This window comes from Oncorhynchus tshawytscha, linkage group LG07 (assembly GCF_018296145.1).
Source record: "Oncorhynchus tshawytscha isolate Ot180627B linkage group LG07, Otsh_v2.0, whole genome shotgun sequence".
In the NCBI taxonomy this organism is placed as follows: domain Eukaryota; kingdom Metazoa; phylum Chordata; class Actinopteri; order Salmoniformes; family Salmonidae; genus Oncorhynchus; species Oncorhynchus tshawytscha.
In genome coordinates, this window is record NC_056435.1 from 43,044,385 (window position 1) to 43,071,546 (window position 27,162).

At 44.1% G+C, this 27,162-nt stretch overlaps 2 protein-coding genes across 2 annotated transcripts; both read right to left on the reverse strand.

Annotated features, from left to right (window-relative positions):
• On the reverse strand, positions 1 to 27,162 carry LOC112254552 (von Willebrand factor A domain-containing protein 1). Its single transcript, XM_024427237.2, has 7 exons — positions 26,556 to 27,162; positions 17,913 to 18,464; positions 17,460 to 17,786; positions 16,970 to 17,245; positions 13,733 to 14,014; positions 275 to 538; positions 1 to 95 (listed from the first exon to the last, which is right to left on the reverse strand). The coding sequence occupies exons 1-6, from the start codon at positions 26,638 to 26,640 to the stop codon at positions 360 to 362; spliced, it is 1,701 nt and encodes a 566-aa protein (XP_024283005.1). The 5' UTR covers positions 26,641 to 27,162; the 3' UTR covers positions 1 to 95; positions 275 to 359.
• On the reverse strand, positions 513 to 2,422 carry LOC112254551. Its single transcript, XM_042324450.1, has one exon. It carries the CDS (start codon positions 1,178 to 1,180, stop codon positions 770 to 772), a length of 411 nt encoding a protein of 136 aa, XP_042180384.1. The 5' UTR covers positions 1,181 to 2,422; the 3' UTR covers positions 513 to 769.

Genomic DNA, 27,162 nt, shown 5'->3' on the forward strand with positions numbered 1-27,162 from the left:
GAGGTGGTGGTGTAGGCCAGGGTATTGTAGCTGGAGGGGAAGTTCCACACACAGCCCAGCAGGGGGCGCGTGGTGCTGCTGACCAAAATCAGGGTCTGGAGGGGAAGAGAGAAGAGGGTAGAGGAGACAGAGGACAGCAGAGAGGAGAGGAAATGAGGGGAGATGGGGAGGGGGGAGATAAGGCGTAGAAGGTTTATTAGACAGTTTCCCACAACTTAAATAATACACATCACCTATTGTCTACCTCTGTGCTTCTATTATATCAGGGTCCTACCTCTGTGCTGTTCTTGTTCCCCTTAGTAGAGTAGATGTGTGCAGGTATAGCATAGATCAGGTTGAGATACCAGATGAGGCCCAGGCTAATCAGAAGGGTCTTGGGGGGTCTGTGGGGCCCGTGAACAGTCCGTGAGGGAGGGGCCACGCGCCTCAGTGTCTGGAAGTGGAAAGCACTGAGGAAGAGTGTTGACCACACGTTGACTGAGCGAAGCCACACCCACACCCCCATCAGGACGTGACACCCATCTCTGGAAGAGTTCAGCTAGAGAGAGAGCTGGGTGTTAGGTTTTATGTGTGTACACTATAGTGCCTACCTGAACAATGCTCTTATCAGTAAGTATGGCATGGTATATTGTCAGATTGCTTTCTTTTCACATGGCATATCTCTAGTTACAGACCACACCACCCTCCATAACCCTTGCATTTTAAACTGCCATTCCTCAAAGACCAGCTCAAATCCCTCCAATATCTCAAATTCCAAATTACAACCCTTTTACTTTGAGCCCAAACCACACACTTTCCATACTTGCTTCCCCATTGGCTCAAGCACCCACATACAGCCCTCATTCTTCATGGCACCCCCTACCACAGTGCCCGACCCCTGTAACAATCGCATCCAGCTCCTTACCTCCAGCCCCAGGTCAGACATGACCAGCAGGACGTTCCTCAGCAGAGAAAGGAGCAGGTTGGAGAGGGCCATGTTTATCAGGATGATGTCTGAGTTACGTCCTCCACTGGGGTCTTTGAATACGCTCTCACTAATTACGCCAACCACCGTGGCGTTACCCACAATACCCAGCAGGACCAAGATTATGTAGAGGGCGTTCTGGAAGGGATACCCGTTGACACCGAGACCCATCTCCACTGGCTCCGCATCTCTCAACTCCGGCATTGGGGTCTCCATCTCAGCTACTGAATTAGAGTTAGAGTTCTGGGTAGAATACTCTTCAGTCTCTTTGGATCCTAATCCAGGGCCCTGTTTTCCCAGTTTCTTCTAAGAGTAGTTATATTCCAGTGTCTGTCTGCAGCCTCTAATCCACTGCTAGATGTTTTATTCCAAATATCAACAACTCTTGGTCATAGATACAAATGCACAGCAAAATAGATATTGATTGCTGCCCATCTATTATAGGTACACTTTCATAAACACTCACTCTTTCTGTAGCATTGAACACAAGCCCAACCTCCCACAGAACTACCAATGTAAAATCGCCATGGACACCAGACAAATACAAAGTAGTTCCTACCATACCCATCCACCTAAAATCACAGCAAAGGGCATTTCCCTAGTTACCCAACCAATCAATGCTAGACCAGGGGTACACTACACCCATGGGAATGTGGGTGTTTCAGAGTTTAGCTACCAGGAGCTGAGAGTGCATATACACAGAACAGGAGAGATTAATCAGCTAGTCTAATTGAAAAATGCCTCCTTAGCAGCTAGGTTAATTAGGATGCCACACTAGCTTCCCCAGGGAGGAGGGGGGAGGTGTGTTTGGTTTTGGTGCTGAACAGGAAGTAATCACTTGATGCCATTCATAAAACAAGGCAAGGTCATGCAAAAGCATTTTATTTCAAAAATATTGTTCAGACAAAAGCTTTGGACTATGATTTTAGAGCATAGTTTCCCAAATTATAATGTAATACAAGCAATGTACAAAAGTGAAAACATTGGAAAGTAAGAATCTGGCTTGTATTTGGTTCATGATGTGCTGTTTCATAGGCCATTTACAGTAACTCTCATGGCTCTTCATTGACAACAGCTATGTTCAACTTGAGTATTCATCTCTCCTTCCTCTTACCCGCTCGTTCTCCCTCTCAAGTTCACTCCGACGCTCCCTCTCTTTTTCCCTTTCTTTCTCTCCCTCTATCCCTGCGACTCATTTTCTGGTGGTGGGCGAGAGAGATGGTGTATGAAGGAGAAGAGACACTGCGACTTCGTCTGAAACCAAGACAGATGTTAGTCTCAGAGCTGAGACTCAAAAATGTAGCCCGTATGGAACAGAGTAAGACAGTGCTTCTTCCCTATCTTCATCTGTCAGGAGAAATGGACTGAGTCACTCTCCTCATCACTACAACTCTCTCTTTTCTTCCTGAGAGAGGAAAAAAAGATCAAAGGAAAAGAGCATACAGTGGGGAGAACAAGTATTTGATACACTGCCGATTTTGCAGGTTTTCCTACTTACAAAGCATGTAGAGGTCTGTAATTTGTATCATAGTTACACTTCAACTGTGAGAGACGGAATTTAAAACAAAAATCCAGAAAATCACATTGTATGATTTTTAAGTAATTAATTAGCATTTTATTGCATGACATAAGTATTTGATACATCAGAAAATCAGAACTTAATATTTGGTACAGAAACCTTTGTGTGCAATGACAGAGATTATATGTTTCTTGTGGTTCTTGACCAAGTTTGCACACACGGCAGCAGAGATTTTGGCCCACTCCTCCATACATACCTTCTCCAGATCCTTCAGGTTTTGGGGCTGTCGCTGGGCAATACAGACTTTCAGCTCCCTCCAAAGATTTTCTATTGGGTTCAGGCCTTGAGACTGGCTAGGCCACTCCAGGACCTTGAGATGCTTCTTACGGAGCCACTCCTTAGTTGCCCTGGCTGTGTGTTTCGGGTCGTTTTCATGCTGGAAGACCAAGCCATGACCCATCTTCAATGCTCTTACTGAGGGAAGGAGGTTGTTGGCCAAGATCTCGCGATATATTGCCCCATCCATCCTTCCCTCAATACGGTGCAGTCGTCCTGTCCCCTTTGCAGAAAAGCATCCCCAAAGAATGATGTTTCCACCTCCATGCTTCACGGTTGGGATGGTGTTCTTGGGGTTGTACTCATCCTTCTTCTTCCTCCAAACACGGCGAGTGGAGTTTAGACCAAAAAGCTCTATTTTTGTCTCATCCGACCACATGACCTTCTCCCATTCCCCCTCTGGATCATCCAGAGGAGGACCTTGCGTGCGCTGCAGGATTTTAATCCATGAATCTGTGTAGTTCTGGGCTGATCCCTCACCTTCCTCATGATCATTGATGCCCCACGAGGTGAGATCTTGCATGGAGCCCCAGACCGAGGGTAAATGACCGTCATCTTGAACTTCTTCCATTTTCTAATAATTGCGCCAACAGTTGTTGCCTTCTCACCAAGCTGCTTGTCTATTGTCCTGTAGCCCATCCCAGCCTTGTGCAGGTCTACAATTTTATCCCTGATGTCCTTACACATCTCTCTGGTCTTGGCCATTGTGGAGAGGTTGGAGTCTGTTTGATTGAGTGTGTGGACAGGTGCCGTTCAAACAGGTGCAGTTAATACAGGTAATGAGTGGAGAACAGGAGGGCTTCTTAAAGAAAAACGAACAGGTCTGTGAGAGCCGGAATTCTTACTGGTTGGTAGGTGATCAAATACTTATGTCATGCAATAAAATTAATTACTTAAAAATCATACAATGTGATTTTCTGGATTTTTGTTTTAAGTTGGACCTGGGAAGAAATCATGGAAGGACAGGAGACCCTTCCTTGGCAGGAGTCGCAGAGGACGCAAGAAGGACGGCGACGACGCCGGGGACCGCGGCCACACAGACCGCGGTCATGGAGCTGGCGGCTGAGCAGAGGGAAGAGCCAGAGACCATCTGGGAGGAGATAGAGAGGTGGTCGGTCGACCCACGGAGAGTACCAGAGCACGCCTGGGAGTCGATGGAACAGTGTGAGGAGGGATACCAGAGAATGGAGTTGGCTAGTAGTATGCGGCAACGCAGGCGTATGGCCTCCAGTGCGCCTCCCCAGTCCGGTACGTCCTGTGTCTCCTCCTCGCACTTGCCCTAAAGTGCACGTCCCCAGTCCAATACGTCCTGTGCCTGCTCCTCGCACTCGCCCTGAAGTGCGTGTCACCAGTCTGGTGCCACCTGTGCCGGATCCACGCATCAGGCCTCCAGTGCGCCTCCCCAGCCCGATACATCCGGTGTCAGCTCCCCGCCCTGAAGTGCATGTCACCAGTCCGGTGCCACCTGTGCCGGCTCCACGCACCAGGCCTCCGGTGCGCCTCCCCAGTCCGGTGCATCCTGTGCCTGCTCCCCGCACTCGCCCTGAAGTGCGTGTCACCAGTCCGGTGGTACCTGTACCGGCTCCACGCACTAGGCCTCCGGTGCGCATTCACAGTCCAGAGCTTCCGGAGATGGTTCACAGTCCAGAGCTTCCGGTGACGATCCACAGTCCAGAGCTTCCAGCGACGGTTCACAGTCTGGAACCTCCTGCGACGGTTCACGGTTCAGAACCTCCTGCGAAGGTCCACAGACCGGAATCTCCTGCGACAGTCCAGGGTCCGGAACCTCCTGCGACGGTCCAGGGTCCGGAACCTCCTGCGACGGTCCAGGGTCCGGAACCTCCTGCGACGGTCTACGGTCTAGAACCTCCTGCGACGGTCAACGGTCTGGAACCTCCAGCGAGGTTCAACGGTCCGGAGCTTCCATGCAAGGTTTCCAGTCTAGCTCTAAGGCCGGAGCCTTCCTCTGCACCGGTGCCCAGTCCAGGCACGGCGTCCAGTCCTGCTCCATGGCTGGAGCCCTCCTTTGCGCCGGTGCCCAGTCCAGGCACGGCATCCAGACCTGCTTCAAAGATGGCTCCGCCCCCCCCACACCTCTCTGATTCAGAGTGGAAGCCACATTTTGGTTGAATCAAAGATTATATACTGAACAAACATTTAAATTCAACATGCAACAATTTCAAAGATTTTACTGAGTTACAGTTCATATGAGGAAATCAGTCCATTTTAATAAATTCATTAGGCCCTAATCTATGGATTTCATATGACCGGGAATACAGATTTGCATCTGTTGGTCAAAGATGCCTTACAAAAAAATGGGCCTCACAATGGCCCTAAGGATCTCGTCAGGGTATTTCTGTGCATTCAAATTGCCGTCGATAAAATGTAATTGTGTTCATTGTCCATAGCTTATGCTTGCCCATAACAACGTTGACATCAGCAAACCACTCGCCCACACGACGCCATACACGTGGTCTCCGGTTGTAAGGTTGGTTGGACGTACTGCTAAATACTTATGGTAGAGAAATTAGCATTAAATTCTCTGGCAACAGCTCTGGACATTCCTGCAGTCAGCAAAACTTGAGACATCTGTTGCATTGTTTTGTGTGACAAAATTGCACATTTTAGAGTGGCCTTTTATTGTCCCCAGCACAAGGATCACCTGTGTAATGATCATGCTGTTTAATCAACATCTTGATATGGCACACCTGTCAGGTGTATGGATTATCTTGGCAAAGGGGAAATGCTCAATAACAGGGATGAAACAAATTTGTCACAATTTTTGTGTGTGTATGAAACATTTCTGGGAACTTTTATTTCAGCTCATGAAACATGGGACCAAGACTTTGCATGTTGCGTTTATATTTTTCTTCAGTGTAGATAGACTGGCAAGATACATGTCTCTTCACCATAACAATGGGAGTCGTTGTCCACAAAGCGGCAGGGCGCGCTGTCTAGGTCCCGCCTATTTTTGCTTTGGATTGGTGAATACATCTCATTATTGTAAAACCTTTTTTGAATATTCAATGAGGGTTGTTGACTTCAAACACCTGTTTTCAATGGAGAGAGATGCTACGCTACTATCCGTGAATATGCATACCATTTGAGACAACAAATAAACCTCACCTAGCAAATACGTCACATTTTTTTGTTCACCAAGTTCGACACTCTCATTGACCTCCATACAAAATCTTCTTGCTTGGTGAGCAAAACTGAAAAACACCACCTGCTGGAGGGAACCATTTTCCATCGAGTTGGTTATCTCTTCCTCTTCCTCTCTGGTTGAATGTTTTCAGTTATGCAACTGACGAGGTATCCCCATTCCCTAACGTTAGCAGTAGTATAGCTATACCAATATGAAAATGAGCTACCTAGCAGGCTCAGCTAAATAACAATAAAACGAGATACTTTACTACAGTATATCTCATAATCACGTCATGAGATTTGTAAATGAAAGCACTAGGTTGTTTCTATAGCTAATCATCTTAGATGTGTTTATTACAGACACTGTTTGTGCAGGACAACAGAGTGGAAAATCTGGTTCTGTTCATATTGAAAAGTGAATGTAGCTCAGAAACCAGTTAGCTAGCTAAATTAGGTCTAATTGTTTTGTAATCTCATAAATTAAATGTATTTAGCTAACTAACTGGTTTATGCGCTACATTCACTTTGCTGTGCCACTCAAGGACATTGAGACTTGTCCCAAAGCCACTCCTCCTCTTGGCTGTGCTTAGGGTCGTTGTCCTGTTGGAAGGTGAACCTTTGACCCAGTCAGATGTACTGAGTACACTGGAGCAGGTTTTCATCAAGGATCTCTCTGTACTTTTCTCCGTTCATCTTTCCCTCAATCCTGACTAGTCTCCCAATCCCTGCCGCTGAAAAACATCCCCACAGCATGATGCTGTCACCACTATGCTTCACCGTAGGGATGGTGCCAGGTTTCCTCCAGGCATTCAGGCCAAAGAGTTCAATCTTGGTTTCATCAGACCAGAGAATCTTGCTTCTCATGGTCTAAGTCCTTTAGATGCCTTTTGGCAACCCCAAGTGGGCTGTTATGTGCCTTTTAATGAGGTGTGGCCACTCTACCATAAAGGCCTGATTTGTGGAGTGCTGCAGAGATGGTTGTCTTTCTGGAGCTCACACCTCCGTGACCAAGGCCCTTCTCCCCAGATTGCTTAGATTGGCCGGGCAGCCATCTCTAGGAGTCTTGGTGGTTCCAAACTTCTTCCATTTAAGAATGATGGAGGCCACTGTGTTCTTGGGGACCTTTAATGCGGTAGACACATTTTGGTACCCTTCCCCAGATCTGTACCTCGACACAATGCTGTCTCGGAGCTCTACGGACAATTCCTTCGATCGCATGGCTTGGTTTTTGCTCAATGTCAACTGTGGGACCTTATATAGACAGGTGTATGCCTTTCCACATCATGTCCAATCAATTGAATTTACCACAGGTGGAACAATCAAGTTGTAGAAACATCTCAAGGATGATCAATGGAAACAGGATGCACCTGAGCTCAATTTTGAGTCTAATACATACTTAGTAAATAAGGTATTTGTTTTTTATATTGATAAGTTTGCTAAAATTTCTAAAAATCTTAGAATAAAAAATCAAATCTTTAGAATAAGGCTGTAATGTAACAAAATGCGAAAATGCTTCCATCCTCCTCTGGGCACATTGACTTCAATACAAAACCTAGGAGGCTTATGGTTCTCACCCCCTTCCATAGCTTAGAAAGTAATTATGACAACATCTGGAGGACATCCTCCAACCTATCAGAGCTCTTGTAACATGAACTGACATGTTGTCCACCCAATCAAAGGATCAGAGAATGAATCTGAAAGCATAAGCTACAGCTAGCTAGCACTGCAGTGCATACAATGTGGTGAGTAGTTAACTCAAAGAGAGAGAAAGACATTAGCTGAACAGTTTTGAACAAATGCATTTCTTCCAAAATGAAGGAGAAGCAAGAGAGAGATAGAGAGAGATTTTGTCATTTTCCCCCTTTCAGTTTCACTTACTTAGCTAGCAAATGCAGCTACCCAGTTTAGCCTACTCAGACACTATAGAATGCTATGTTAGCTAGCTGGCTATGAATATCCAACACAACACTGGAACTCTTCCAAGTCAAGGTAAGCTTTTGGTTTACAAATTCATTACCACTGGGGCCCGCTGGTGTAAGTGCTAAATTGCTTACTGACTGTACACTGCAACATTGCTGCATGATTGTAGCAGGTTTACTAACGCATTAGTTAGAACTATTAGCTATCTTTACTATGAAGTTACCTTAGCTAATATGGTGACAATGATGTAGGCTGTGTGTAGCGCTTATGATATGGTTTGGAAAGATATGGCTTGGAAAGGTTTTTCGCCTGGTCACATACAGCTGATATGTTGTGCATTGAAGTGCACATTCAAAGGGAAAAGGTAAGAGGAGGAGAGCACATAGATGTGAGAAGGAATACAATGTGGTGGTTATGAAAGTGAACTGTGTTTATGGGTGATCAGGGGTGTATTCATTCCACCAATTCTGTTGAAAAATGTTTCTTAAACGGAATGAAACTGGGATAAACATACCTGAATTTGTCCAATGGAAACTCTTGTTTGCAACTGTTGGACTAATGATTACAACATAGATCAGCTGGATGCAGGCAAGAGTTTGCAAGGCGGTATTGAACATTTTTGTATCATGTAGTAGCCTAAACCAATCACTGTTATTGTCAGACCCTGATCTGATTCACCTATCTTTGTGATTGTCTCCACCCCCCTCCAGGTGTTGCCCATCTTCCCCATTATCCCCTGTGTATTCATACCTGTGTTCTCTGTTTGTCTGTTGCCAGTTCATCTTGTTTGTCAAGTCAACCAGCGTTTTTTTGTCTCCACTCCTGGTTTTCCCCAGTCTCTCTTTTTCGCGCCCTCCTGGTTTTGACCCTTGCCTTGACCTGTCGTTGGCCTGCCTTGTTGCTGTAATAAACCTTCAAACCTGATAGTTATATTGAACTGGGTGAATAGAATATGAATGTCAGTCATCCAACATGCTGTAATAGAAATAAGGATATACTCATGAAAAAATGAAATCGTCCTCATCTTAAATGTCACCGACCACTACTGATGTACACATGCTGGTTTTCCTTCAGAAAAGCATGCATCACAACTTTGTTCATTTGCAACATTTCTCTTGTTAATTTTCGCTTGTAAATGTCCACACTTGTATATGCTGGTACTACTTTTTGAGCTGGATTTGCCTGTCTTTGAAATCCGTTTGTTCATTTTCACACGTTAGCATTTGGCTAACAGCGTCTATGTGATTTCGCTGTTAGTTTATGTAAATTTGGTTAGCATTCTGTTAATAAAATCCAAATGAAATGTATTTATAAAGCCCTTCTTACATCAGCTGATATCTCATCTCTGTACAGAAACCCAGCCTAAAATCCCCAAAAGCAAGCAATGCAGGTGTAGAAGCACCGTGGCTAGGAAAAACTCCCTAGAAAGGCCAGAACCTAGGAAGAAACCTAGAGAGGAACCAGGCTATGAGGGGTGGCCAATCCTCTTCTGGCTGTGCCGGGTGGTGATTATAACAGAACATGGCCAAAATGTTCAAATGTTCATAGATGACCAGCAAGGTCAAACAATAATAATCACAGTGGTTGTCGAGGGTGCAACAGGTCAGCACCTCGGGAGTAAATGTCAGTTGGCTTTTCATAGCCGATCATTCAGAGTATCTCTACCACTCCTACTGTCTCTAGGGAGTTCAAAACAGCAGGTCTGGGACAGGTAACACGTCCGGAGAACAGGTCGGGGTTCCATAGCTGCAGGCATAACAGTTGAGCAGCTTTTCTTGTGTTTTTAGTGCCCCATTGTGTGCTATGCCAGTAATACCGTAAATCCCGGGATGAGAGAAGGATGGTATGACAGTATGAAAATCTGGATACCACCCAAGCCTACTCACTATGTCACCACCCATCAAGTTCTTTCAGGCTACGGGTTGTGTCTGGACAGAACCTGGGTATCACGGCTACTCACTCACTCACTCACTCACTCACTCACTCACTCACTCACTCACTCATTGTCTAAAAATTTACTAGCTGCCAAATCCATGCATTCTCTGTCCTTGTTTCCTTTATTCCTCACCTCCCTCCCAAAGCACGATGTGCTTTGAAAGAGAGGCGAGGATTGGAGGAAACACGGACGAAGGAAACAAGGATTTGACATCTAGTCAGTGGGTGATTAAAATGCAATATAACCATAAAGAAAGTGAAAAAAGAGAAAGTGAAAGTGAAATGAAAAAAAGAAAGTGATACTAAAGTATTCATTAAATGGACCTTTTTCTATAATGATAACTCAATCAGGTGACCCCTCCTCAGTACTGAACAGTGCTGAATCTGCTAATCACATGGACAAGGGGGACCTGATCAGTAATTCTAGATCAGCAATGCTACTATGATACAGGCCTAGATATGTCAAAAACAATTGGTGTGGGAGTGAGTACGTGGCAGACAGGAGGAAGTTAAGGAGAGGAGTGTACTGAAGGTGTGTTTGTGTAATTACTTATTTGCATTTTACATAACAGAACCAAATATAATACCATAGGGGCCTATAACGTTACTGTTATACCAAAACATCTCATTTCTAATGAGATTTTAGGATGGTTAGCTGAAGCTGAATTGTCCCCTTAAAAAATTATCATGCTCCAAAACTCAACCAGAGTGAGCCACTAAGCAGGATATATGCTTTGATTAAAACAAAATATAAGAAAGGCTAAAAGTTTGTTAATTAACACCATCCGCTGTAATTTGCTCATGAAACAGCAATTCAAGAAGATGCATAAAATGCATATTCCCATGAATCTGATTGAGATCAATCAATGACTGGTAGTTTGCAGGTTTCAACAGTAAAATGTGAAGAATTATCATGGCCTATTCTGGCCTATTTTGATGGCCTATTTTGAAATTATTTAGCCTATGCTTAACTTTATGTTTGAGGGTATTAAAAATATAATATTTTCTAGAGACATAATGGCTGCATTTACACAAGAAGCCCAATTCTGATATTTTTTCCACTAATTGGTCTTTTGACCAATCACATCAGATATTTTTCAAAGTTGATCTGATTGGTCAAAAGACCAATTAGTGAAAAAACAGATCAGAGTTGGGCTGCCTGTGTAAATGCAGCCTATGTGTGGGCATAGGCAGACGTTGCAATTGGAGGATTCATGATATGCATATTCTATAATGATAGGCTATTCAATTGGGTGCATCTGTCAGTAAAAACTTTGATTGAGGAAATGATGACGTCATTTAAAAAAAATTGCTTTCCCTCACCTAAAAAAATGCTACATCATTGGTAGAGACTACAGTGTCATCAGCAAAGTGTCAGACAGTTTCATCAGCAAAGATCTGAGTAATGAAGAACATGCTTTTTTTGCATTACATTCACACTTAGGGGTGTACTGTGCATACAGTGCAGCAGGGAAAAAATTCTAAAAAGTTTAACGTAGGCCTGATTGTCACAACCTGTGGTAAAATATGTGTCCCACTAGATGGTGCTCTTCAGAAGCAAGTTCACAAGAGCTAGGCTCACGTGTTGATTGCATTATGGGAGAAATCAAAAACTGAAAAATGTGTGAGAAAGTACATTTTCACCCTTTATTCATGAACTGTATATGCTGTGTATTTTTTTATCTTCCAGAAATGCCTATGTGACATGGATGATGGGAGATAAAAAAATATGCAGTTGTCTTCTTTTTCCCCTCCATCCACCCCTCATCCTTTTCACCCTTATTCATCTCTCCCTGTCAGTGGCTATCCTTCTAATTGAAATCAGAGAAATGGAATCCATACATTTGGATTACATCACCTATATGGTGAAGCTACAACTCTTTATCTTGACCCAGCTGACAAAGAACGTGTCTTCCTTATGACATGACGGCATAATCTTCTGCCGTGGTAATTCTTACACAGAGACACTCAAAGTCAATTTTAAATGAATCATTGTTTATTATCAGTGAGCTGGAGATGTTCCAACAAATGTAATGCACCATAGTGAACATCTGTCAGAAGCTCTGCTGGCGCAGTCCCAACAGTTGTCTTACTGTATGTATGGCAAAACACAGACAAGTTATATTTGCCTCATTTAGCATAATTCATTACAGTGCATTCTGAAATTATTCAGACCCCTTGACTTTTTCCACATTTTGTTACATTACAACCTTATTTTAAAATGTATTAAATCACTTTTCCACCTCATCAATCTACACACAATATCCACGATGACAAAGCAAAAACAGGTTTTTAAAAATGTTTGCTAATCCCTAAAAAAGTGAAATACCAAATTAAACTTTATTTGTCACATGCGCCGAATACAACAGGTAGACCTTACCTTGAAATGCTGATTTACAAGCCCTTAACCAACTGTGCATTTCAAGAAGAGTTTAGAAAATATTTACCAAATAACCTAAAAAAACATAATAAAATAACAATAACGAGGCTGTATACAGGGGGTACCGGTACCGAGTCAGTGTGCGGGGGTACAGGTTAGTTGAGGTAATTTGTACATTGTACAAATATCACATTTACATAAGTATTTAGACCCTTTACTCAGTACTTTGTTGAAGCACCTTTGGCAGCGATTACAGCCTGGATTATTTTGGGGTATGATGCTACAAACTTGGCACACCTGTATGTGGGGAGTTTCTCCCATTCTTCTCTGCAGATCCTCTCAAGCTCTGTCAGGTTGGATTGGGAGCATCGCTGCACAGCTATTTTCACGTCTCTCCAGAGATGTTTAATCGGGTTTAAGTCTGGGCTCTGACTGGGCCACTCAAGGACATTCAGAGACTTGTCCCGAACCCACTCCCATGTTGCCTTGGCTGTGTGATTAGGGTTGTTGTCCTATTGGAAGGTGAACCTTAGCCCCAGTCTGAGGTCCTGAGCACTCTGGAGTAGGTTTTCATCAAGGAACTGTACTTTTTGCCGTCCATCTTTCCCTCAATCCTGACTAGTCTCCCAGTCCCTGCCGCTGAAAAACAACCCCACAGCATGATGCTGCCACCACCATGCTTAACGCAGGGATGGTGCCAGGTTACCTCCGGACGTGAAGCTTCGCATTCAGGCCAAAGAGTTCAATCTTGGTTTCATCAGACCAGAGAATCTTGTTTCTCATGGTCTGAGAGTCCTTTAGGTGCCTTTTGGCAAACTTCAAGCGGGCTGTCATGTGCCTTTTACTGAGGAGTGGCTTCCATCTGGCCACTCTACCATAAAGGCCTGATTGGTGGAGTGCTGCAGAGATGGTTGTCCTTCTGGAGCTCTGTCAGAGTGACCATCGGGTTCTTGGTCACCCTGACCAAGGCCCTTCTCCCCTGATTGCTCAGTTTGGCCAAGCGGCCAGCTCTAGGAAGAGTCTTGGTAGTTCCAAACTTCTTCCATTTAAGAATAATGGAGGCCACAGTGTTTTTTGGGACCTTCAATGCTGCAGAAATGTTTTAGTACCCTTCCCAGGTCCACTCATTCCAGGGTTTTTCTTTGTTTGTATTTTCTACATTGTAAAATGATAGTGAAGACATCAAAACTACGAAATACACATATGGAATCATGTAGTAACCAGAAAAGTGTTAAACCAATCAAAATGTTACATTTGAGATTTTTCTAAGTAGCCACCCTTTGCCTTGATGACAGATTTGCACTCTCTCTAGTTTTAATGACACTCTCGTGTTCTATGACATTGGAATGTCTTTGAATAGCACTGAATTTGAATAGCACTGAATTAAATTCTACTTCCTGTCACTCAAATTCAATGTCTACATCTTGTGGAGTGTGGCCAATTTAATTTAAATGTAACTAATGAGTTGAATGGGAACCAATTCCAAAATTCTGAATTGAGCCCAACCCTGGTATGTGTGCGCGGAGTATCAGACCTGTTTGTGTGCGTGCGGTGCAGCAGAGCCCCAATCCCCGGGCCATGCGGTAGACAGGCGACACACACACTCGGCTGCTGGGGGCCAGGTGTGTGAGCAGTGTGGACAGGGAGCCAGGGGGCAGGTATAGGCAGGAGAATGCAGGGCGGGAGGGGCTCTGGGTCTCACCCCTCTCCCAGTTGAGCCAGTACCCCCTCAGCCCCTCATCGTGGCCCCACCACCGGACCTGCACCGCATCACGCCCCACTGGAGTCAGCTGGAGGTCAGCCAGGGCTGGCAGCACTGAGACACACAGATAGAGGACAGGCTAGTGTGTGTGTTCTGTTTTAAAAGCCATAAATCACAGAATGAAAAAAGAGAGGGGCAAAGCCTAAGGGAGGCATGGACTCCTTATAAATGACTGTAGGATAAATGTACAGTATGTCAGGATAAGTAAAGGGTTTCATGACATTTAAATGTCAATACCATTTTTAACAAGCATTCATTAACACAGTGTTTCCCAACCAGGGGATAATTGAGAAGACTCATGAGACCATAGACTTACTGGTAAAATGCACATTAGGGGGGTACTTATGGGGAAATCCTGGCAGAGCAAAATGTACTTGGTGGTACAGTTACCGAAAAAAGTTAGGAACCATTGAATTAACAGCACAAATACAATATTGTTGCTGAGAGGGAAACAATTTAATATTAAGGAAAGACAGCAGAAGTATAAGGGACAGTTAGAAATGTACCTGGAGGAGGGGTCCCAAGAAAATATGCACCCCCCTCCCCAATGTTACAAATATTTTCACATCACCCTCCCCTTCTACTGTAATCAAATGTGCACACCCTCCCCCTTCATAAAATTAACTAAAAAATTGTTATTACCACCATAAATTACAATAACTGTAACAACCCAGTGTTTATAAACGTGGATATCGACTTTACCACTTTAGCATAGTTTTGTGGCACAGTCAATGCCACGCACAGCTAATGGGCCAGAAAGTTGAGGGTTCGCTATGGGCGAGCTCACTCTCTCTGGCTGTTTCATTACGCTATGATCAGAGCAGGCTGCAGACAATGATCAATGATCATCTGGGGAGAAATCAGATTTTCAACTTTTCGTTGCTGTATTTATAATTATATAAAATATATGCAACATATTTTCCACCAACAGGTTTCTGTGCCAATATATCACACCCAACCAATAAGCAACACGCAACTGCATACCAATTACTGACTTTGAACACTTATCATCATGGTTTGTATTTTCAACACCACAATCAAGTAGAGTATGACAATCTTGAAAAATTGAAAATACATCTCTCCCTACTCAGTATCCCTACTCAGTACCCCTACTCAGTACCCCTACTCAGCATCCCTACTCAGTACCCCGTCTTAGTATCCCTACTCAGTATCCCTACTCAGTACCCCTACTCAGTATCCCTACTCAGTACCCCTACTCAGTATCCCTATTCACTACCCCTACTCAGTATCCCTACTCAGTACCCCTAATCAGTACCCCTACTCAGTACACCTACTCAGTATCCCTACTCAGTATCCCTACTCAGTATCCCTACTCAGTACCCCTACTCAGTATCCCTACTCAGTACCCCTACTCAGTATCCCTACTCAGTACCCCCTCAGTACCCCTACTCAGTATCCCTACTCAGTATCCCTACTCAGTACCCCTACTCAGTATCCCTACCAGTACCCCTACTCAGTATCCCTACCAGTACCCCTACTCAGTACCCCTACTCAGTACCCCTACTCAGTACTCCTACTCAGTACCCCTACTCAGTACCCCTACTCGGTATCCCTATTCGGTATCCCTACTCGGTACCCCTACTCGGTACCCCTATTCGGTACCCCTACTCGGTACCCTACTCGGCACCCTACTCGGTACCCCTACTCGGTATCCCTACTCGGTACCCCTACTCGGTACCCCTACTCGGTATCCCTACTCGGTATCCCTACTCGGTACCCCTACTCGGTACCCCTACTCGGTATCCCTACTCAGTACCCCTACTCAGTACCCCTACTCAGTACCCCTACTCAGTATCAAAGGCTTGGTTTGAATGTCATTTTGTTGTTTTGTAACAGTTGTCACTTTCCATTAATCAAATGGCCATTGCGCCGTTTGGATGGTGGAATTATATTAGAGTGGAGTGGATGAACGTGCGCAGGTAGCCTAATCAGATCAAAACATTGTGAGTAGTTGTGTTAATGCCACACGTAAAAAAGGTAATACATTTTAAATGACAAATATTTAGGCCATATTGAAGTGTCAGGTTCTAGGTCGAGGAATAGCCACTTGGATCGGAAAGGAGCCAGAACGTGTTAAGCTTTCCTGAATTACTGGGCCTGCTGGGCGAATATAGGCCTATGTGGAAGACATGGGAGAACTGGAGAATGATGACCGCAACAGACAGCGCATCAGTATCACAAGTAAAACTACAACCAGACTGGCCTGCTCCTGTGCCTATCTAGAATCTTTCCAGAGTAGACCCACAGCTGATCTAAATGGAACGAATGGAATGAAACGATCCAAAAACTTTTGCACCATTATTCAAATGATATTTTCACTGCAGTTTACAGCCTGGAGTATAATTGCACTCAATTGTTCATTGGATTATGGTGTTGTAGGCTAGTCTAGGTAGGATAATTGTATTGTCCCTTAACAAGATTAATGGGGGAGATTTTTGAGCTGCATGTTTTCACTGTTCTTTCATGCCCAATGATGCACCTGGCCTCTCTGCTGCCAATCAGTTATTCTTCTATATCTTGTGGATTTATATAGAAAATGTGTGCATATTTGAATGATTTTATGTGTGGTATGATTGCTAGTTAACCTATTGCAGATCTGGATAAATGATCCAACTACCTCTATTGTCAGTATGGATAGAGGGCAGGATAGATAGTTGACTGGTAGACTATATTGATCTGTGGTATAGTAATCGCACAGAGAAGTGTAGTGCATAAGGGAAGTACCAAAGCACCTTGATAGGGAAGAAGCAAGTAAGCAGATGAGGGCATTTGGCTATATGGAAGACCTATCGTAAAACCTGCATAATGGAAATTGTAAATCAGGGAAAAAAACGCACTACCCTCCCCTGTTCCCAATAAAGAAAACACAATCCCCAGAGCAACCCCCCCAAAATCTAGACAACCCTCCCCTATTTTGGAACAGCCCCCCTAACCCAGTAAATGTCGAATTGTCCCTAAATCATAGAAACACACCAACACACATCTTACCCTCCTGAGTGCAGGCCTTGACAGACATGGCCTTCTCTTTGCCTGTGGAGTACAGGGCGCTGACAGTAACTAGGTACTGTGTGTCTGGCTCTAGACCAGTGAGCAGAGTGGAGTTCTGATGTCCATGTAGCCTAACCGTGTGGACCTGCCCACTGGGTAGAGCTCCATACTCTATCTGGTACCGTTGGACATGCTCAGTTTGCAGAGGACCCCAGCTCACTCGCACCCTGTCAGGACCTGAGTCTGTCACTGTGACTACCGCTGGGCTCAACACCTCTAGGTTGGAGGATAGGAGAGGGAGAGGATGGGATCGGATGAAACAAAAGATAATATTATTATCCACAAAAATGTGATCAATAATGTAGAAATATATTCTGGTTGTATTCATTTTCTATTATAATATCTGCTCATTTCATTTATCTACCACATCACTGCTCTCCATCCCCCTCTCCCTCCCTCCTTCCCCGTCTCCTTCCCTCCCCCCTCTGACCGGGTTGTGTAGTGAAGGTGACACTGAGAGTGTTGAGATAATCATGGTTGGACTGGGAGTTGGGGGTGAGGGAGGCAGTGTAGATGGTGTCTGGCTGCAGGTCCCTCAGCTCCACCCAGCTGGCGTCCCCGGGGAGGGTCCGTCTGTGGTACTGCCCCCCACTGCTGGCCCCGCCGTTAGGCTGACCCTCCCCACCACCTGGCAGAACAGAGCTGTAGTGTAAAAAGCTGTAGAAATCTGTGTTGGATCCGAGTACAGGACGCCACTGCAGCACGGCACTGTGGGAGGACACCTGTACCACCCTCAGGCGCTCAACGCGGATCAGCTCTGAGAGAGAAGGGGGGGATACAACTCAGTGGGGTAGAGTTTGCATTTACACTACAGAGGATTTCATCTGCAATCACAGTCCTGTCTATAAATACTTGTCTATAAATACACCCCCGCCCCACACACCAATGATGGCCTCCCTCAGGTCCTCTGTGATGATACTGATGTCATCGATGTCCACAAAGTACAGGTGGGACTCGATGGGCGGGGTCACCACCCTCTGCAGCACCTGGTAGTTCCCGTGTCCCGTAGAGACAGCCAACAGAGACACACCCGCCCTTCTCAGCTCTGCCATTGGTCCATCCACCATGCCCGGCTGTACGCCATCCGTTAGCCACACCAGCACTTTGGGGAGCTCCAACTCATCCCCAGCCCCAGCTCTGGCTAGCAGCCCCTGGACCTGTCTGAGGGCAGCCTCTGTGTTGGTGTCCCCCTGGAGTTGCCTGGTCCTATGCAGTGCCCCCTGCAGGCCAGGCTGGGTGCTGTGGGCATCCAGACCAAACTCCAGGTGTGGCTCAGTGCCCACCTGCAGCAGCCCCGCCCTCACTTGGCCCCGCCCCAGAGAGAAGGGGAGGAGCAGCTCGGACAGGAAGTGCAGCAGGCGAGAGAACTCGTAGGATGACACACTTCCTGAAGAATCCAACAGGAGCAGGATATCCCCCTCACAACAGTTCAGAGCTGAGAGAGAGAGAGAGAGAGAGAGAGAGAGAGAGAGATGGAGGGACAGAGCGAGAGGGAGAGAAAGAGTAGGGAAAGAGAGAGGGAAAGAGAGAGATTACACTGAAGTTATTCACCTTATATATAGAGTAAATATATATATATATTTATGTTCCACAAGGCAACATAAAAACACATGCGATGAAAAGCTCTTCAGCACACATTGTTAGCCTTTGTTTTACTCCCTGTCATGGTTGTTCTTTACTTTGCTAATCTTCCTGTCGAAATTGAAATATTTGCTGTTCTTTGTGTGATCATTAAAATTAACCTTGGTCATTTAAGGCATTTTATTCAAACATAATGGGATCCAAGCCATAGAACACAGGCCAAGAGAGAGGAGAGGAAAGAAGAAGAAGAGACAAGAGTGCTAAAAGATGAATGAAGGAATGGGTTGAAAGATGGCTGTCAATGGAGTGAGAGATATTATACATATAAAAACAAAGGATGGGGAAGAAAAATTATGTAAAATATAAAGAGAAACCAAATTACAGAGAGAGACCAAACAACAGAGAGAGTGAGAGAGAGATACCAAACAACAGAGAGAGAGAGTGAGAGAGAGAGATCAAACAACAGAGAGAGAGTGAGAGAGAGATACCAAACAACAGAGAGAGAGAGAGACCAAACAACAGAGAGAGAGAGACAAAACAACAGAGAGAGAGTGGGAGAGAGAAACAGAGAGAGAGACCAAACAACAGAGAGTGAAAGATAAAGCGAGAGACAGAGAGAGAGACCAAACAACAGAGAGAGAGTGAAAGATAAAGAGAGAGAGACCAAACAACAACGAGAGACTGAAAGATACAGAGAGAGAGACCAAACAACAGAGAGAGTGAAAGATAAAGAGAGAGAGACCAAACAACAGCGAGAGACTGAAAGATACAGAGAGAGAGAGACCAAACAACAGAGAGAGAGAGAGACCAAACACAGAGAGAGAGTGAGAGAGAGACCAAACAACAGAGAGAGAGTGAAAGATACAGAGAGAGAGAGACCAAACAACAGAGAGAGACCGAAAGATACAGAGAGAGAGAGAGAGACCAAAGAACAGAGAGAGAGTGAGTGAGAGACCAAACAACAGAGAGAGAGAGAGAGAGAAAGAGATAAAACAACAGAGAGAGAGAGAGAGACCAAACAGAGAGAGAAAGTGAGAGAGAGAGACACCAAACAACAGAGAGAGAGTGAAAGAGAGATACCAAACAACAAAGAGAGAGAGAGACCAAACAACAGAGAGAGAGAGTGAGAGAGAGAAACAGAGAGAGAGACCAAACAACAGAGAGTGAAAGATAAAGTGAGAGACAGAGATAGAGACCAAACAACAGAGAGAGTGAAAGATAAAGAGAGAGAGACCAAACAACAGAGAGAGACTGAAAGATACAAAGAGAGAGAGAGACCAAACAACAGAGAGAGAGTGAGAGAGAGACCAAACAACAGAGAGAGAGTGAAAGATACAGAGAGAGAGACCAAACAACAGAGAGAGAGTGAGAGAGAGAGGCCAAACAATGGAGAGAGAGAGACAAAATAACAGAGAGAGAGTGAGAGAGAGAAACAGAGAGAGAGACCAAACAACAGAGAGTGAAAGATAAAGAGAGAGACAGAAAGAGAGACCAAACAGAGAAAGAGTGAAAGATAAAGAGAGAGAGACCAAACAACAGAGAGAGAGTGAAAGATACAGAGAGAGAGACACCAAACAACAGAGAGAGAGAGTGAAAGATACAGAGAGAGAGACAAAACAACAGAGAGAGAGAGTGAAAGATACAGAGAGAGAGACCAAACAACAGAGAGAGAGACCAAACAACAGAGAGAGAGAGTAAAAGATACAGAGAGAGAGACAAACAACACAGAGAGAGTGAGAGAGATCAAACAACAGAGAGAGAGTAAGAGAGACCAAACAACAGAGAGATGTTGAGAGAGAGAGACACCAAACAACACAGAGAGAGAGAAAAGACCAAACAGCAGACATTGAGAGACAAAATAACAGAGAGAGAGTCATGGAGAGAAACTTTAGAGAGACCAAACAACAGAGAGTGAAAGATAAAGAGAGAGACAGAGAGAGAGAGACTGTTCTTTGTGTGATGAAAGATAAAATTAACCTTGGACCAAACAACAGCAGAGACTGAAAGATAATGGGAGACCAAAGAACACAGGCCAAGAAAGATACAGAGAGAGAGACACCAAACAACAGAAGAAGAAAGATACAGAGAGAGACAAAACAAAGATGAATGAAAGATTGAGGAGACCAAACAAAGATGAGACCAAACAAATGAGAGTGAAAGAGAGATACCAAACAACAAAAGAAAGAGACCAACAACAGAGAGAGAGAGGAGAAGAGAAACAGAGAGAGAGACCAAACAACAGAGAGTGAAAGATAAAGTGAGAGACAGAGATAGAGAGACCAAACAACAGAGAGAGTGAAAGATAAAGAGAGAGAGACCAAACAACAGAGAGAGACTGAAAGATACAAAGAGAGAGAGAGACCAAACAACAGAGAGAGAGTGAGAGAGAGACCAAACAACAGAGAGAGAGTGAAAGATACAGAGAGAGAGACCAAACAACAGAGAGAGAGTGAGAGAGAGGCCAAACAATGGAGAGAGAGAGACAAAATAACAGAGAGAGAGTGAGAGAGAGAAACAGAGAGAGAGACCAAACAACAGAGAGTGAAAGATAAAGAGAGAGACAGAGAGAGAGACCAAACACAGAAAGAGTGAAAGATAAAGAGAGAGACCAAACAACAGAGAGAGAGTGAAAGATACAGAGAGAGAGACACCAAACAACAGAGAGAGAGAGTGAAAGATACAGAGAGAGAGACAAAACAACAGAGAGAGAGAGTGAAAGATACAGAGAGAGAGACCAAACAACAGAGAGAGAGACCAAACAACAGAGAGAGAGAGTAAAAGATACAGAGAGAGAGACAAAACAACACAGAGAGAGTGAGAGAGAGATCAAACAACAGAGAGAGAGTGAGAGAGAGAGACCAAACAACAGAGAGATGTGTGAGAGAGAGAGACACCAAACAACAGAGAGAGAGAGAGAGAGAGAGACCAAACAGAGAGAGAGAGAGAGACAAAATAACAGAGAGAGAGTGAGAGAGAGAAACAGAGAGAGAGACCAAACAACAGAGAGTGAAAGATAAAGAGAGAGACAGAGAGAGAGAGACCAAACAGAGAGAGAGTGAAAGATAAAAGAGAGAGACCAAACAACAGCGAGAGACTGAAAGATAGAGAGAGAGACCAAACAACAGAGAGAGAGTGAAAGATACAGAGAGAGAGACACCAAACAACAGAGAGAGTGAAAGATACAGAGAGAGAGACAAAACAACAGAGAGAGAGAGTGAAAGATTCAGAGAGAGAGACCAAACAACAGAGAGAGAGACCAAACAACAGAGAGAGAGTGAAAGATACAGAGAGAGAGACAAAACAACACAGAGAGAGTGAGAGAGAGATCAAACAACAGAGAGAGAGTGAGAGAGAGACCAAACAACAGAGAGAGAGTGAAGAGATACCAAACAAAGAGAGAGAGAGATAAAACAACAAACCAAACAGAGAGGGAAAGTGAGAGAGAGACCAAACAACAGAGAGAGAGTAAAAAGAGATACCAAACAACAGAGAGAGAGAGAGACCAAACAACAGAGAGAGAAAGAGAGAGAGAAATGGAGAGAGAGAGACCAAACAACAGAGAGTGAAAGATAAAGTGAGAGACAGAGAGAGAGACCAAACAACAGAGAGAGTGAAAGATAAAAGAGAGAGACCAAACAACAGCGAGAGACTGAAAGATACAGAGAGAGAGAGACCAAACAACAGAGAGAGAGAGAGACCAAACACAGAGAGAGAGTGAGAGAGAGACCAAACAACAGAGAGAGAGTGAAAGATACAGAGAGAGAGACCAAACAACAGAGAGAGTGAAAGATACAGAGAGAGAGAGACCAAACAACAGAGAGAGACCGAAAGATACAGAGAGAGAGAGAGAGACCAAAGAACAGAGAGAGAGTGAGAGAGAGACCAAACAACAGAGAGAGAGAGAGAGAGAGAGAGATAAAACAACAGAGAGAGAGAGAGAGAGACCAAACAGAGAGAGAAAGTGAGAGAGAGAGACACCAAACAACAGAGAGAGAGTGAAAGAGAGATACCAAACAACAAAGAGAGAGAGAGACCAAACAACAGAGAGAGAGAGTGAGAGAGAGAAACAGAGAGAGAGACCAAACAACAGAGAGTGAAAGATAAAGTGAGAGACAGAGATAGAGAGACCAAACAACAGAGAGAGTGAAAGATAAAGAGAGAGAGACCAAACAACAGCGAGAGACTGAAAGATACAAAGAGAGAGAGAGACCAAACAACAGAGAGAGAGTGAAAGATACAGAGAGAGAGACCAAACAACAGAGAGAGTGAAAGATACAGAGAGAGAGAGACCAAACAACAGAGAGAGACTGAAAGATACAGAGAGAGAGAGACACCAAAGAACAGAGAGAGAGAGAGGCCAAACAACAGAGAGAGAGTGAGAGAGAGACCAAACAACAGAGAGAGAGAGTGAGAGAGAGACCAAACAACAGAGAGAGAGAGTGAGAGAGACCAAACAACAGAGAGAGAGTGAAAGATACAGAGAGAGAGACCAAACAACAGAGAGAGAGTGAAAGATACAGAGAGAGAGAGACCAAACAACAGAGAGAGAGAGAGAGAGAGAGAGAGACCAAACAGAGAGAGAGAGTGAGAGAGAGAGACCAAACAACAGAGAGAGAGTGAGAGAGAGAGACCAAACAATGGAGAGAGAGAGACAAAATAACAGAGAGAGAGTGAGAGAGAGAAACAGAGAGAGAGACCAAACAACAGAGAGTGAAAGATAAAGAGAGAGACAGAAAGAGAGACCAAACAGAGAAAGAGTGAAAGATAAAGAGAGAGAGACCAAACAACAGAGAGAGAGTGAAAGATACAGAGAGAGGTACACCAAACAACAGAGAGAGAGAGTGAAAGATACAGAGAGAGAGACCAAACAACAGAGAGAGAGAGTGAAAGATACAGAGAGAGAGACCAAACAACAGAGAGAGAGACCAAACAACAGAGAGAGAGATCAAACAACAGAGAGAGAGTGAGAGAGAGAGACCAAACAACAGAGAGATAGTGAGAGAGAGAGACCAAACAACAGAGAGAGAGAGAGAGAGAGAGACCAAACAGAGAGAGAGAGAGACAAAATAACAGAGAGAGAGTGAGAGAGAGAAACAGAGAGAGAGACCAAACAACAGAGAGTGAAAGATAAAGAGAGAGACAGAGAGAGAGAGACCAAACAGAGAGAGAGTGAAAGATAAAGAGAGAGAGACCAAACAACAGCGAGAGACTGAAAGATACAGAGAGAGAGACCAAACAACAGAGAGAGAGTGAAAGATACAGAGAGAGAGACACCAAACAACAGAGAGAGAGTGAAAGATACAGAGAGAGAGACAAAACAACAGAGAGAGAGAGTGAAAGATTCAGAGAGAGAGACCAAACAACAGAGAGAGAGACCAAACAACAGAGAGAGAGTGAAAGATACAGAGAGAGAGACAAAACAACACAGAGAGAGTGAGAGAGAGATCAAACAACAGAGAGAGAGTGAGAGAGAGAGACCAAACAACAGAGAGAGAGTGAGCGAGAGATACCAAACAACAGAGAGAGAGAGAGAGAGAGAGAGAGAGAGAGATAAAACAACAGAGAGAGAGAGAGAGAGACCAAACAGAGAGAGAAAGTGAGAGAGAGAGACACCAAACAACAGAGAGAGAGTAAAAGAGAGATACCAAACAACAGAGAGAGAGAGAGACCAAACAACAGAGAGAGAGAAACAGAGAGAGAAACAGAGAGAGAGACCAAACAACAGAGAGTGAAAGATAAAGTGAGAGACAGAGATAGAGAGACCAAACAACAGAGAGAGTGAAAGATAAAGAGAGAGAGACCAAACAACAGCGAGAGACTGAAAGATACAGAGAGAGAGAGACCAAACAACAGAGAGAGAGAGTGAGAGAGAGACCAAACACAGAGAGAGAGTGAGAGAGAGACCAAACAACAGAGAGAGAGTGAAAGATACAGAGAGAGAGACCAAACAACAGAGAGTGTGAAAGATACAGAGAGAGAGAGACCAAACAACAGAGAGAGACCGAAAGATACAGAGAGAGAGAGAGAGACCAAAGAACAGAGAGAGAGTGAGAGAGAGACCAAACAACAGAGAGAGAGAGTGAGAGAGAGACCAAACAACAGAGAGAGAGAGTGAGAGAGAGATCAAACAACAGAGAGAGTGTGAGAGAGAGACCAAACAACAGAGAGAGAGTGAAAGATAAAGAGAGAGAGAGACCAAACAACAGAGAGAGAGTGAAAGATACAGAGAGAGCGAGAGAGACCAAACAACAGAGAGAGAGAGTGAGAGAGAGACCAAACAACAGAGAGAGGGTGAAAGATACAGAGAGAGAGGGAGACCAAACAACAGAGAGAGGGTGAAAGATACAGAGAGAGACCAAACAACACAGAGAGAGTGAAAGATACAGAGAGAGAGAGACCAAACAACAGAGGGAGAGTGAAAGATACAGAGAGAGAGACCAAACAACAGAGAGAGAGTGAAAGATACAGAGAGAGAGACCAAACAACACAGAGAGAGAGAGTGAAAGATACAGGGAGAGAGACCAAACAACACAGAGAGAGTGAAAGATACAGAGAGAGACCAAACAACAGAGAGAGAGAGAGTGAAAGATACAGAGAGAGAGACCAAACAACAGAGAGAGAGAGTGAAAGATACAGAGAGAGAGACCAAACAATAGAGAGAGAGTGAAAGATACAGAGAGAGAGAGACCAAACAACAGAGAGAGATTGAAAGATACAGAGAGAGAGAGAGACAACATTATATGCAGAAAATAGCCACAGTCTGGCCAGATGATATTTGTTGAGCACATTATAATGGTCACCTTATCATCTCTTTATACTCAGGAACAATTTACAGCACTTTTCTTTCTCAACCATCTACATAGGGGAGAGTGGGGTAAGTCAAGACAGTTTTTACATTCAGCATCCCCGCCAAGAGAAATAAAGTATTATCTCAAAAACAAAAATAAGATATCTTAAAGTGTGTAAATACTGTAGAGGGAGAAATTGAAAGGCAGAGTGTGTAAGTACTGGGGGGGAAAAAGAGAAGGACAAGGAGAGAGAAGAGAGAAAGGGGATTTGCGCTGGCACTTACGAGGAGGAGAGGAAGAGGAATGCAGCTCTCTTCCCTCTCTGAGATCCACAGTGAGAAGGTGTTTGTGGGTGAGAGAGAGTGTATGTGAGAGAGATGCAGTCCTCTTCCTCTCTATTTATGTCATTAAAATGTAGCCACAAAACTAAATTAGCTTTGTTCCCACCTTTATGACCTGTAGAGAAATGTATGCAAAGCCTTTGCTTAATCTTTTTCAAAGACACCTGAGTCATAGATCCAAGTGTTTACTTTTAAGTAAACTTGGATCCATTATTATTACAGCTTGTTACTGTCATTTGGCAAACAAAATGTTCCGGATTTCCAGAGACATTCTGGCCAAGGTCAGCAGGGCAAAGGTTTTTCTTGACGATAGCAACTAATATCAATAGAAGACAGAATTTCTATTGTCTCCCTTTCAACTGTAATCCCAAGAGCTGGAACTCTCTTCCTCTCTCAAACAAACATACTGAAAAATCATGAATCGTATAGACAACTCTGTCAATAATAGTGAGAAGGTGTTTGTGGGTGAGATAGAGTGTATAAAAAAAAAAGATTATCTAATGATGTGACTGAGTATCCCGACTTTACCAGCTCCAACAATGATGAGGACAAAAGAATAGACAGAGTGGAAATAAGTTACTACTTGTGGATGTAGGCTATACTTCACTAATAGATATCAGATACATATTACTGCACATAGTTTAACATCCCAAGAAGTTCATTGTTAGAGAAATGATTATCTAATGATGTGACTGAGTATCCCAACTTTACCAGCTTCAACTCTGCAGAATGGAACGTTGTTAAAAGCATTTGTGAAATATGCACACAGCCATCTCTCTAACCGTGGCACACCTGTATAAGGTAGACTAAACTTACCTGTGCCAGGTACAACGTTTTGTGTTCTGCTCGGCCACAGTAACACACCGAGCAGCAAACAGGAAAATCCAAGCCACTCCATCATAAATTGGATCAATACGTTATGATGAAATAGAGCAAACAAGTGCACCCTGAATGGGACCTTCTCAAGTCACTGTCCATAGCTTTGTTGTACTGTATTACAGTTCCTTCCCTCTCACACTTCCTCAAGATTCTCATGCGCCAAGGGATAAGTCTTGTTGTACAGCCTGCTTCCTTAGAAAGGCTGAAAAGTAATCACAAAATGGTACCACACAAGGGCGCTCTGGTATACACACACAAACAGCGTAGACGACTTTATCCACACTACCTCATTCAAAACGTATACAAAAATGTTTGATCAATTTAATTTCTTTCCACTTTTAGTCCAATTTCATTACTTTTATCACTGGCACAAGTCTCCCACTTTCACAGAATGCATTTACCCCCCTCTCCACAAGATCAACTGATAAAGTGCTTCTTCTATTTTTATTTTTCCTCCTCACCCTCTAATATCTTTAAGTCCTCTCCTCCACCTTCTCTTTCTGTTTTCCTTTCTCAAGCCTTCTCCCCTCAACAGTCAAGAGTG